Consider the following 13,703-nt stretch of genomic DNA (forward strand, 5'->3'; position numbering starts at 1 on the left):
AAAAGGACCCATGATAGATTAAAGGTAGGGAGAGCATTCATTTCATTGAAGTCCTAGGACACACTCTATTAGAAGGCAGGAGAGTATTAGACCAAGTAAAGTTTTGTTATTAAATCATTTCAATTGGGTCTGAGTCTTTGTGATCTCATTTGAGATTTTCTTGGTGGAGATAATGGAGTGGTTTACTGTTTCCTTCTCCATTCCTTTTTTTAAACCCTTATCTTCCATCTTAGAATCAATACTAAGTATTGGTTCTAAAACAGAAGAGTGGTAAAGGCTAGGTGATAACGGTTAAGTGACTTGCCCAGGGTCACACAGCTAGGAAGTATTTGAGGCCAGATTTGAACCTAGGACTTCCCATCTCTATCCATTCCTTTTGCAGATAAGGAAATGGAGGCAATCATTACCTCCATCTTTTGATGCTGATCTGGGCAAACTGTCTAATCTTTATAGGCATACTGGACCCCAGAGTCATCATGTGCTTCCCTCTGGTCCTGGTACTGTCACTACCTTCACTGCTGTGACTTCCAAACTTGGGACGATGATGATTGCTCTCATAACTAGCCAGTCCCAGGTCCTAAACCATCTTGCCCCCAGACCATCTTCTTGCCATACCATCACAGTCATACTTTAACTTCCCCCACCCTCACTATCTTTCCACTTCTTATAAAAACAGTATTCAAATCAGAACCACTACATCTTAAAAGGATGTATTCAGAAACTCTTCTAAAGTTCCACTCATCATCCTTGTAACATCCTAGACCAAAACAGCTCCTCTAACATGTGTAATCTTTCCCTTTGGAATGGGACCTTCTTAATGGAAGTGACTACATTTCTATTATATTTATAGTTATCTCTAGAGGCAAGCTAGTAGGACAATGGGTAGGGAGAGAGCTGGACCTGGAATCAAGAGGAACTGAGTTCAAATCTAACCTTGGACACTTTCTCTCTATGTGACCCTGGGCAAGTTACTTACCTTCTGTTTGCCTCAGCTTCCTCAAAAAGGGGATCATGATAGTTCTTACCTCAAAGGCTTATTATAAGGATCAAAGGAGATAATTATAAAAGCACTTAGAACAGTGTTTGGCACATATCAGATACTTATTTCCACCCTAGGGTTTAGCACAGTGTCTGGTATATATTAAGCTGTTAGCAAATGCTTTTTTCATTCATTCTTTTATTTATTCATTCATTCATTTATCTGCAGAAGGCTTCAGGCAAAGATGCTACTTCTGGATTGGGGATGATTGGAAATCCTTGGAGTTAAGGGCACTTAAGGATAGCATCAGGAGAGCAGAGCATTGGCCGAAAGAACCTGGGGACAAACACTTGCTTAGCATCCCAGGTTAGGCATAACTCCTTGACCATATATATATATATATATATTCCTGCTTTGGTTCAACAACTGCTTTGGATTTCTTCCTCCTGACCTGGTGAACCCCATACTTTTGAGGCTATCAACACCTTTTTTTAGTCTAGGTCATTCCATCCCACCAAGGCTAAAGTGCTCAAAGGCCTCATCATACTCCTGACTGGCATAGACACTTTGGTCTGTGTCCTTTCTGACCTGGACCAGTTTGACCTTCCTTAGCAGCCTTTGCTCCTGGGAGCTCACTCTATCAGTGCCAGAAGAACTTACTGAGGATATTCTAGCCCAACAGCAGCTCTGAACTCTCCAGCTCAATCTATTAGCCTCAACCTCAGGCAGTAGCAGGTATTATAGACTCTAACCACTATGCCCACCTCAGATCTATGTCTTGAGTTGGGCCTCTACCAGTTGTCTGAGACCAGAGGCCTAATTCTTAGAACTGCAAAAGAGGGAAAGAGGAAGGGAGCAAAGGGATGATAGTGAGATATCTGCTACCCTTCAGGAACATCTGGAGGATTTCTGAACCAAAGATACCTTTCCACAAATCAGAGATGGGGGATCAGGGATAGGTAGGTACCTGCAGATGTCAGTACTGCTGGCTAATGAGAAGGATGGGAGCAAAAATCCAAGCCTGGATATTTTGCATACCAAAAAACAAAGATGACTTTCAAGCTTTCCTTCTTTCTATAAACCAGTCACATACAATGACCAGTATTTACATTACACATTAAGGCTTGCAAGGTGCTTTATACAGGTTCTGTTTTTGGATCCTCACAACATCCTTATGGCTTAGGGGTTAATATTATTTCCACTTTCTAGAGGAGGAAACTGACTGAGAGAGGTTTAGTGACTTACCCAGGATGACACAGTAAATAAATGAGGAGTAAAGAATAAGTAGAATCTGGACTCAGGTCCTTCTGACTCCAAGTTCAGTGCACTTGCCCACTACTACACCACCTCAATATATCAATATATTCAATAAATATTTATAGATCTTATTTTTCCCCAATTGCTTGTAAAAATAATTTTTAACATTATTCATTTTTAATTCTGAGTTCTAAATTCTCTCTCTCCCTTCCTTAGACAGTAAACAATCTGGTATAGATTTTGCATGTGCAGTCATGTAAAACATTTTTCCATATTAGTCATTTTGTGAAAGAGAATTTAAAAAAACCCAGAAATGAAAAAGTGAAACATAATCTGTGTTTCAGTGCGTATTCAGATTCCATCAGTTCTTTCTCTGAAGGTAGATGGCATCTTTCAACATGAGTCCTTGAGGATTGTCTTAGATGGCTGTATTGCTGAGAATAGCCAAGTCATTCACAATTATTCATCACACAATATTGCTATGACTGTGTATTATGTTCCCCTAGTTCTGCTCATGTTACTTTTTGATTTTTCAGGGTTTTTTTCCCCCAAGGATTCTAAGGCATGGCTTGCCTGCATGGGATAGTGAGAGAGATGCGAGGGGCTTATCCATCTTATATCTGTTTAGGACAATAATAAGTTACTATTTATATGGTGCCTGCTTCATGCTTTGTGATCATAATTTCATTTGAACTTCATGAAAACCCTAGAAGGTAGGTGCCATTATTATTCCTGTTTTATAGATGAGGAAATTGAAGCAAACAGAGGTTAAGTGACTTGCCCAGGGTCACACAGCTAGTATATATCAGAGGCTGAATTTAAATTGAGGCTTCCCTGACTCTAGGTCCAGAAGAATTCTACCCACACCACCACCTCACTACCTAGGATGGAGGGGGAAAATTTGTTATCTTTTGGAATCAGGGTGCTATAGAGAAAACTATTTCTCATGGGTTGGGCAGAGCAGAACCCACTTTCACAAACAGGAAGAGACCTTCATAATAGTTAGCAATGTAAGGCAAAATGGTGAAATTGCCATAAATTATATAGGAAAGAGAAAAACCATCAAAGTATCCTTAGGAGGTTTCTGTGTCTAATTAGCAAGACCAGTAACCAAGGGGAACTGCCTAGAGACTTGTTCCTCAGAGTATCATTGAGCCTTTACTCTAAGTAGCTATAGCTTTCTCTTAACTACATTTCTTAGCAACAATCATTTACTAGGATTGCATTTGTAGGAAATAATAGACAATCTTATATACATTATGAACTAGGGTATAGATTTATAAACAGCAAATATGGAGTACATTGTTGTTTAGTCTTTTTCAATTGTGTCCAGTTCTTCATAACTTCATTTGGAGTTTTCTTGGCAAAGATACTGGAGTGGTTTGCCATTTCCTTCTCTAGTTCATTTTACAAAGGAGGAACTAAGGCAAATAAGGATTAAGTGACTTGCCCAGGGTCACATATCTAATGCTTCTGAGAGCTAATTTGCACTCAGGCAGTTGAGTCTTTCTGATTCCAGACCCAGTGCTCTCTCTACTTCAGTATAAAGAGTTATGGATGCATTGCAGGAGTGAAATCCAACATCTGAGCCAGCAAGAACTTGCTCCCTTTTCCTTTGTACTAGATGGACTGATACCATGAAAAGAACACTGAACTGTCAGGTGATTTGGGTTCTGGAGCCCCAAACATTACTGCAAGCCTTGACAAGTCACTTACCTTTTCTGGGTCTCAGTTTCCTAATCTGTAAACTGAGAGCCTTGGATCTGATGAACTCTTAAGGCTGCTGCCAGATCTGGCTTTCTCCATTTCTTCCTTCCCCATCCCAGCCTCAAAAATTCTCTTTCACCCACCCCAGTCAAAGGTAAATTCAAGTAACTTCATCTGCTGGGCAGGCTGGAGAAATACAGTAAAACACTTTTAGGATGTCAGGAAAACAAGAGAACCAAAACAAAATGCCTTGAGCCAAACCCTTAGCGTTTTTGTGGATTATCCTTGTTCCAGGCAAACAACACTGTCAGGCAGCCTCCTTCAGAGCAGATCCCACACTGGCCTAGGAGGTATCTCCAAATGCCTTTTACCTTGGTTGGGATTTATCTTCGGGGCTACAAGAATTCACAGCAGTGATAAAGAAGCAACACAGAACACAAGAATTTGGGGGCTGTTTCTAGAAAGGGGGTATCCTGTTCCTCTAAAGATGCTAAGCCCCTAAGTGCTAGGTAGGATTCCAGAGCTAGGAATCCCAGAACTCGGGCTTTTCTTCTATTAATCAAGAACACAACTCTTAAAATTATTAAGTGTTTACGATATGCCAGCACGAGGGGATATAAAGTACACGCATACAAAATAATTACAAGGTAATTTCACTGGAGAGTCACTAGTAGTCAGTGGGTAAGAGCAGTTAAAAAAAATTGGGAGGGGCAGCTGGGTAGTTCAGTGGATTGAGAGTCAGGCCTAGAGATATGAAGTCCTAGGTTCAAATCTGGCCTCAGACACTTCCTAGTTGTATGACCCTGGGTAGGTTACTTAACCCCCATTGCCTAGCCCTTACCACTCTTCTGCCTTGGAGCCAATACGCAGTATTGATTCCAGGATGGAAGGTAAGGGTTTAAAAATAAATAAATTTTTAAAAATTAAAAAAAAAAAAGGAATACATTCTAAGCAGGGGAAAATGGGCTGATCAAAATAAAGGCACCATGATGGGAGATGAGCAAAAGTCTGGCTAGCCCAGAGTACGGTGGAAAAATAGGTTAGAGAGTTTTATAAAAGTTTATAAATGGGGGGCAAAGGAATGGCCTGACTAGTTAGGAATATCACTTTGGTAGTCCTGTGAAGGATGGATTAGAGAAGACCAATTAGTGGACTCCTGCTTTTTTCTTTACAGAATGGGCATGGCACTCCCATACTCCCAAAGGGGCTTCTGCAGCAAGCAGGAAAAAGAAAACACAAAACTCCAGCCTATCTTGTCTTTGGCCCACTGGGGACCTTGCTTCTTGCCACTAGACCTGGTATTCTTCCTGTTTGTGCTGCCAACCAGGCACAGGGTACTTCCCACAGGCCCCACCCTGTACCCACAGACTGGCCTCTTCCCCAGGCACGCCCTGCTCCTCGGTCTTTTGGGGATCAGTCAGCAAACATTTCCTGAGGGGCCCCTGAGTACCAACTATGGCCTTGGCACAGAAAAGGAAACTGCACAAGGTTGTCTTGAGAAGAGCTTCTGACTCAGTAAAGAGGATCACCAGCAGAGGGACAAGCCCCAGAGGGCCAGAGAAATGACCCTGAGGCAGCTATGTGGCAAAATGAGGGCTGGGTTTGGAGTCAGGAAAGATCAGCTTGTATCTGATCTGACGATGGACTAGCTAGCTAGCTGTGTGACCCTGGGCAAGACACTTAAACTGTCTGCCTCAGTTTCCTCTACTGTAAAATGGGGTTAACATCTGCCTCACAAGGTTGTTGGGAAGATCAAATGTACAACACTTAGCACAGTGCCTGGCATACAGTAGCCACTTAGTAAATATTTGTTCCTCTCTCTTCCCACTTCCCCCTTCCCCTCTGGTCTCCCCTTATGCCTGGCAGGAGCTAGCATTCATTTCTAGAACTCCTTGCCCTCGATCCTTTCTGTTGAATTTATCCCATTTTTAGGTATCATTCAGTAGAGATAATTAAGCTTTTTTCCTTAATTAACCCAGGGCTAGCTGATCTGGCCTTTGGCTCCAAACCCATGGCCCAGGAATCCTCTCAAAATTGAGAAGACCAAGAACGACTGGGGATCGATTCAGATCTTGGGCAGATAAATGTGAGGCTTGAATACTTGTATCCACCTACAGGAACAGAATAGTCACAGGGGAAAATGAAGACTTTGGGGGTAAATGTGGTTCTGAAATGGGTCAGAGAGGATGTCAGGGGAGATTAAGAATCTGAAAGCAAAGCAGACCATCACTATTCTCAGACCCTCTGCTGTGCCCAAGCTTTATCACATCCCCCACATCCTCACTGGGCAAGAGGTGAGAAAAAGAATGCCAGCGCTCAGTCAGTTCATAAACATTTATTGAGCCTCCTGTGTGCCAGGCTTGCTGAGCAATGGGGAGTCCAAAGAAAGGCAAGACAGTCAAGTCCTGCCCTTTTGGAGCTCCCAATCTAAATGTCAGCCTCTGGCCTTTGAGGACCATCAGAACAACTGTCAATCATGTGGGTGGGATAGGGAAAATGGACAAAGTGTAGGAACACCCAGACTTCTCTCCCTCTCAGTCAATCCACCCCAGAAGAGGCACAAACATCAGGCCTCGGGGGAAATGAGGGGAGTGGAGGACGGGGACAAGTAGTCTGTACAAACCTAAGCACTCCCAGGTGATGCAGAGTACCTCTATACTCTGCATATAACACCTGCATGAAATTAAGACTCGCTGGAGCCTAGAATGGGAGACCCAAAACCTTGGAGGAGCTCCAGAGAGGGGTTAGGCTAGCTAGGCAAGCCAAGGATGGATGGTCTTTCCTTCCACTTGGAAAATAAATTTTATCAGCCTATTACCACCACTCCTCACTTTGACAGCTCAAATGCAACCCAAATCAGAGGGGAAGAGCAGGAATGGGTGGGAGAGATTGCCCCCTGGTGGAACATGGGGTAGATAGGCAAGCAAGTGATGAAGAAGCACCCCAAAGCCATCAGGATTTATAGAGCTTCCTTGCAATCTCCCACCCAATCAGACTCACCAGCCAGCCCCCACTCCGTACCCTGAACCGTACAAGTCCCCATCCCAAGTTAGTAACAGAGACCAGTCCAGTCAGTTACCATCCAACTTTTTATTTCCAAACTGGCTCCCAAACCCATCAGAAGTTTGGGAGTGTGAGGTGAAAGAAGGGAGAGAAAAAAGACCTGAATATTGTTTTCCAGAAGCCCAAAAATCTAGATGTGGGCAGTGTAGGGGTAGAAAGAGGATCTGGGATAGGGAAAAGGCCTGACCATTGAATCTCAGGCAGTGGACAATGACCAGTCACCAGGATAGGACAAGGGCAGGAAGGGGAAAGCAAGAGGCATCCTGAGCCCCCAGTGAGTTCCTATAATGCTGATCCTGGCTCAGATGCCCCCATTAGGCATGGGCATGCCTGGGATGCAGGGCTCACCCTTAGGAAAGGTGGACATATAGAGGGCAGGGGGCACAGGTGGTGGGGGTGCTGCATAGTTCTGGGGTACAGCAGCAGTTGGCAGGACAAGGGCAGTGCCGGGAGTCAGATCATAAGGCAATGCTTCACCGTCTTCTCCATAGGGCAGAAGAAGCCTCTTACCCTTCTGCCTTCGGTTACAGAACCAGACTCGCACCACCTAAGAAGAGTTGCATAGGTGACTCAGGCCAGGCCCTCGGGCCTCCTAACTCCTCAGCCGACCCGCGATAGCTTTCTACTTATTCAACCTCCTCCCCAACCCACCCCCACGCCCAGGGGACAACGCACATCTTTGTCCAGGTGCAGCTCTTCTGCCAAGTCACAGATTTGCTGGGGAGTGGGCTTCCCACAACGCCTGAAGAAGCCCTCTAGGGTCCCCTTCACACTGGTCTCAATACTTGTACGACGTTTACGCTTTCGAGCCTGGGCTAGCACTTGCTCCATACTGCACATCTGGGGGGGACAGGGCACAGCTAGAGCCTGTGGTGGGGGGGAAGAGCAGCCTGGGCTTTGAAAGCCCCATTCCTTCCCCATCCTCCCCCCACTCAATCTAACTATTTGTTTCCACCCCATAACTTGGGAGCTGCTGCTCCATCTAAGCTAGTAAGGAGACTATCCTAGGAAGCGTCTAGGGGCATTGGAGGGGGGAAAGGGGACAGCTTACCTCCTGAGGGTTTTCAGTGTTCTCAACAGCCTGCAGCCACCTCTGAAGTAGTGGTTTCAATTTGCACATATTCTTAAAGCTCAGCTGCAGAGCTTCAAACCGGCAGATGGTGGTCTGACTAAACATCTTCCCTAAGGGCAAAGATGGGTGCTCAACTTTTGGCTCCAGAAATGGGGTTCATTGCCCACCAAGTTTCCCATCCCCACCTCCCAAAAATCAGGATCACTATTTCCCCTTTTAGTTCCTGCCAGGTTGGCTTAAGGGAAACCAATGGGGTAGGAGAGGCATGACCAGGAAACTGAATTTAAACCCAATCCTTGTCTTGAGTCTCTTTCATCTTATTCTCACTTGGCCTTAGATTTAAAATAGCCATCTCCCCCATCTGTACCCCAATCTCCCCATCTGTACCCCAATCTCTTTGTGCCCACTTCTCACCATACAATGTGCCCAGGGCCATGCCCACATCAGCCTGAGTGAAACCCAGGGAAATTCGCTTGTGTTTCAATTCTTTGGCAAACAGCTCCAGTTCCTCAGAGGTTGGGGTGTCCTGCAGGGGGCAAGGGGTGGATGGAGTTTGAGGAACTAACTTGGTGGTTTAGGTGAAAGGATCTTGATCAAATAGCCAGAGAAACTTAACAAGGTCTTGTTTAGATGCTGGAATCTTCTCTTTTCTCTCCCCCCACCTCCCATTTCAGGGTTGGATAGAAGTCTAGAACTCCAAAAAGTCATCCCATTTCCCTTAGTTGGAAATTTAAGCTGGAAAATTGCCAGGAATTTTTTAAAGAATTCAAGATCCAAACCCAGGAATCCTTGGCCCAAAACGTAATCATCCTGTGATTACAAAGAATGTTCAAACTCTTTTACAAAGAGCAATTATTTACAAAGTTTCCTAAAAACTAAAGGACCTTTTTCCAATTTCTCCTACTTCTACCATTTTATGAGGAAATACAAATAAAATCTGTCCAAGGTCAGAAGGCTAGTAATCAGGGCAAAGAGACTAGATAGAGCACTCTAGATCATTCCCACGGTCAATTAACAAGATCAATAAAACCCTGGTCAACAACCAGCCAAGGTGGTAGGAAGAGAAAGGAAATATTATCTCCCTCTCTTTGAACTAAACCACATGGATGTGGCCTCTGGACTAGTCTAGGCACCCAGTACTGACATATCCCACCAAGGAAAGGGTCCCAGTACAAGGAAAATAACCCAGGGGCTGAGGGATGGTTCTGTGAAGAGACAAAAAATGAGCCTCTTCTGTCTGGAAGGAAGGCCATGGAGTCCTTATATGTCTGAGGGGAGGCAGTTTACTTGTAGAGCTAACCTGTACTCTTTAGAATTTTACAAAGTATAAAATACACCAAAAGGCCCAGATTTCTGATGATCAATTTGGTGGATCTTAAGGTTAAATGGGCTGGGAACCCCAGGAAGTTGGAGAAAATCCCAGGAGACAATTATAATAAGATAGGGGAGCCTGGAATTTTCTGGCCCAGGTAACCTAGGAAGGAAAACTCAGGCTTTCTTCCATGCCATGGTTTTGGGGGAAGGGCCAAGTAGATAGGATCTCTTAGTCTACAGGATGGTGGACTTTGTTATTTCTACTGGGCTGAGCAAGGCTCCAGAGTCTGATGTCCCTAGATTTGCTTCCCCTTCCCGTAGGTAAGACTCAACCCTGCAGGAAGATGGTATCTCCCCAGGTTCTCCGGCAAGCCTGCCTGGCCCGGGTTCCCTCTCTTCCCCTTTCCTTTCCTTCCTTGGGACAGGCCTTAGTCCAATAAGCCTAGGTGACTTTGGATCTCCATTTCCCGCCCAGCTGGGCTGAACCTGCTTAAATCCACGTTGGAGATGGTACCAGGTCTTCTTACCTCCTCTCCACTGTCACTAGAGGGGATGCCCTCCTCACTGGCTGCCCCACTGGAACCGCTGGTGCTGCTGACGCTGCTGCTGACACTGCTGCTGCTGATAATGCTGCTGTTGTTGCTGCTGCTAATGCTGCTGCTGCTGCTGCTAATGCTGCTGCCGACACTGCCCAGCCCTGACTGGGGCTGCTGGAGGGGTGCTGGGTAAAGAGGCCTGGGTCCCGGGAAGGTCCCAAGAGCCTGGAGAGGGTGGTGAGGGAGAGGGGGCCCCGGCAGGGCCCCAGTTGGAACAGAACCCGTGCTTCCCAGGCCTGGCCAGAAGGGCCCGGTCCAGGCAGGGGCATAGTAGGCTGGGCCTGGACGGGCGCAGTACTTATTAGCTTCGGGGGCGACGTTCTCCCTGAGGTCGCGCTCAGGAGCCCCGGAGGATGAAGAAGGGGAAGAGCAGGACGAGTCTTCCTCTTTGGGCGGCATGAGGTGAAGGTTGTGGGAGGCACTGGCCTGGCTGGCCTCAGCCGGGGGCTGGGGTGCAGAGAAGGCATACCACCCCTTGGTCTGGCTGGAGTCGGGGTTCGAGGGTCCCTCCAAGTTGTACTCACTCTTCACTGCTGCAGGGAAAGTAAAGAAGGTCTGGGGTGGCGGCTGGGGCTGGGGCTGGGGCTGGGGTCTCTGAGTGCTTCCCCCGACGTAGTGGGAAGCCCCGTCGGGCATGGTGCCCTGGCTCAGGCTGTAGTTGCCCGGAGGCAGCCCCTCCATGTGATTAAACATGCCCAGCTTGTCTTGGTCGACGTTCAAAGTGGTAGGCAGGACCCACACCTTCTCCTCTCAGATGAGAGGGCTCCCTTGCCTCTTCTTCCTCCTGGTCCTGGTCCTGGATACAGACACTGAGCCGAAGCTGCGGGCGCGCTCCGCTCGCTCACTCGATGTGGATGGCCAGCAGAGCAGTGCTTGGACCTCAGAGTGCACAGGGGGGCAATGCCCCTCAGATTTTGAAGAGGTGACTCTGTATGGAGGACAGTGCCCCGGGCCAAGCCTGACCCCTCCCCTCCCATCCAGGGCCCTGGAGCTTTCAATCATTATGTTAATAGCATCCCAGCTATTGGCCCTTTAAAACAATAGAAGGGGGGGCTGAGAATGAACTTGGGTATCCTTTGGCTGGGGGGGTGGCCGAGGAGCTTCATTGGGTGGGGTACTTCTTTACTTCTTTGCTTTTAACTCCACCCCCAAGCCCACCCCTTCCCCCACCCACCCAACCCTCCCCGGGTGGGAGGCATATGGACTGGTAGAGCATTACTGGGCCTCCCCTAGGGACTCAGGACTCCTAAAAATGCAGGCTCCCGGAACCCCACCATAAAGGCCCCGAGTGCCAGTCAGGGACAATTGCTGGGGCCGTTCCTGGCGTTTCCCTGACACACTTGTTAATGCAAATAACAATTTGTCTAATGGCCCTGAGTAGCTGGGGGGGCTGACCAGGGAGGTGAGGAGAACTCTTTCCCCCAAACCAAAACAAAGCCAAAAAACCCCAGGGCCTCTTTGGGGGGGGGTTGTCTCTGATAGAATGACACTGTGCTAAAGGGCCCAGTTGTTGATTGAACACAGAAGCCACCAGACAGACAGACAGACAAACGTCCACATAGACAAGACAGACCCACATACAAAAACAGCAGACAAGGAGAGACCAAAGAAAGCCCACGATCCCGTCCACAGGTACTGACCCAGATTCCTGGAAATACCCTTGCACAAGCCCATAGAATCCTTCTTGCAGATACACAGACACCCACCTACAGAGCCCTACCTATACAATCAACATGGCCTTTTTGGCAATCTGTTCCCATTCTGATTAGTTCTAGAACTTTGCCACCTAATGACTATTGGTCCTTGATAAAGGAGATCCCTCTCTCCCTTTCCCTTTCTCTGCCAAGATGGGAAACTGAGGCACTAAAGAAGGCAAGGGGACACCCCAAGGTCATGGGGAGGCAAGAAGGGACAGAGAATGGGAGGGAAGGTGAGGTGGCTAAAGGGAGGAGCAGGTCAGAGCAGATTACCTCCCCCTCCCTCAGGGAGGCCAGGGTGGGGCTGACCACCTCCCAGGTTGGCTTTCCAGCCAGAGGCCAGACACGGAGCTGATAAAAAAGTTCCTTTAAGTCTCAGAGAATCATTAACCTGGGGTGGAGGAAGACAGACACAAAATCTTCGGGCCAGCCAGAGATACTTCCCTAGGGACCAACAGCCCCAGGATCTTCTAGTGTCATGAATATCCTGTCCTTTTAAGATCATCTCTACAGCACCAGCTTTCTCCCCTCCATTCAGGGAAGTTTCTCCGAAAGTCTCCAGGATATCATGACTGCCTCAACTCAATCGTCCAAAAACCCATCTCCCTCATCTTTCCCACCCACCCCCAAACTCAAGCCACCTGACTTTATCTACATTCAAAGCCAGTTATCTCTGAGTCTTCTTCCTTTGCTCTCCTCCATCTAATCACTTGTCTCTAACTTCAACAATCTTAATAGACATCCTGCGGCAAGTCTCCTCTCAACAGGCCTTCCCCCCTCCCAATCTTTCCTCCACTGGGGTGCCAGATTAATTCTCCCAGAGCATAGCTTTGATTACCTCATTTCCCCTTCTAAAAAAACTCCAATGGCTCCAGGACAACCACCCAAATCCTCAATGCAGCATTGAGGGACTCTCAGGAACTGGCCCCCGACTAGTTTTCCAGGCTTACTTCTCATTGCTTTCCCTACCAGCCAGGTGCCAGCCCAAACTGATCCATTAATCATCCCTCAAGTGACTGGATTCAGCGAAAATCATTAAAAGCTTAATTGGCTACAGAATAGACTTTGAGGAGCTAACAAGTTGAAATAAGACAGGATTCCTAGTCAGAAGTCTACTGAGGCAGGATAGAACTCATCCGTAGCTAACTAGCATACAGAATTCATAACAAGTATGTTAAGACGTACAAAGTGCCACTTGAGGGCCAATTCAGCAAGCTATGTGCAATGAATTGAGGATAGGCCCTGGAGATACAAAAAACAGGAGCTTAGAAAACGGTGCCTTTTGCTCAGACTCAGATTGTTTCCCCTCCTGGAAAGCCCTCCACCTCCCAATCTCATTCTATCAAATTCATTCCCATCTTCCAGGACTCAGCTCAAGGCCTATCTCACCCAGCCAACCCGGCAGCCCTTGACTACCCAGGTTCCCTCTGCTCCCTCACCTTGATCTCCTTACACTTTCCCACCTCCGCCCCCACGAGGAAGGCAGTTTGGTGGAGTGGAAATTTGGCCACATCGGGACCCATGTTCAAGTTACTAGCCATGTGACCTTAGGCCAGTCTATCTGAGCCACTTTGTTTCATCAGAAAAAGGGAAGGACAACCCTTGCCCATCCCACATCACAGAGTGTTTTGTAAATATTAAAGCACTATATGAATGTAAGCACTTATCTCAGGGTCCTGCATTGTGTTTCCAGTCTTATCTTTCATTTGGGATTGGGAGGCGGTTTAGGAACTGAATCTATGTTCCTGCCTGATGTCCAGGGCTTTTCCATCTAATCCCTGGGTGCCCGGTTTGGGACATTTCTGGAAGAGTACTTCAGTTTCAAAGGGACCTGTGCCCTCCCACCCTAGGGGCTCAGGTTCTACAGCAAGCAGCCATTAGGACCCATTTAAGAATGATTGAGGGGGGAGGGGGTGCACGGGCATCTCCCCAGGTGAAACTGGGGGGGAGTTTTTAGGAAGTAGCTCCACTTCAAGTCCCCTCAGAAGCCTCTTTTCCTTTCAATCCCTGACACTATG

General features: G+C 47.1%; 1 protein-coding gene across 6 annotated transcripts in view; it reads right to left on the bottom strand.

Moving 5' to 3' along the window:
• Nucleotides 1-7,018: 7,018 nt before the first annotated feature.
• The window catches only part of NPDC1 (neural proliferation, differentiation and control 1), a 31,043-nt gene continuing 24,358 nt past the window's right edge, over nt 7,019-13,703 (bottom strand). For 4 of the 6 annotated variants that reach the window (XM_007475407.3, XM_056812732.1, XM_056812734.1 and 1 more), the window contains 5 exons: nt 9,920-10,521; nt 8,493-8,604; nt 8,058-8,188; nt 7,682-7,873; nt 7,019-7,553 (listed from right to left, as the gene is read on the bottom strand). In XM_007475407.3, the coding sequence (XP_007475469.2) occupies nt 7,308-7,553; nt 7,682-7,873; nt 8,058-8,188; nt 8,493-8,604; nt 9,920-10,521 (1,283 nt within the window). In that variant the 3' untranslated portion in view covers nt 7,019-7,307. The remainder of the gene's footprint in view (nt 7,554-7,681; nt 7,874-8,057; nt 8,189-8,492; nt 8,605-9,919; nt 10,522-13,703) is intronic. The other 2 variants (XM_056812733.1, XM_001374335.4) reach the window with 2 other exon arrangements.

The sequence above is a fragment of the Monodelphis domestica genome, chromosome 1, assembly GCF_027887165.1.
Source record: "Monodelphis domestica isolate mMonDom1 chromosome 1, mMonDom1.pri, whole genome shotgun sequence".
NCBI lineage: Eukaryota > Metazoa > Chordata > Mammalia > Didelphimorphia > Didelphidae > Monodelphis > Monodelphis domestica.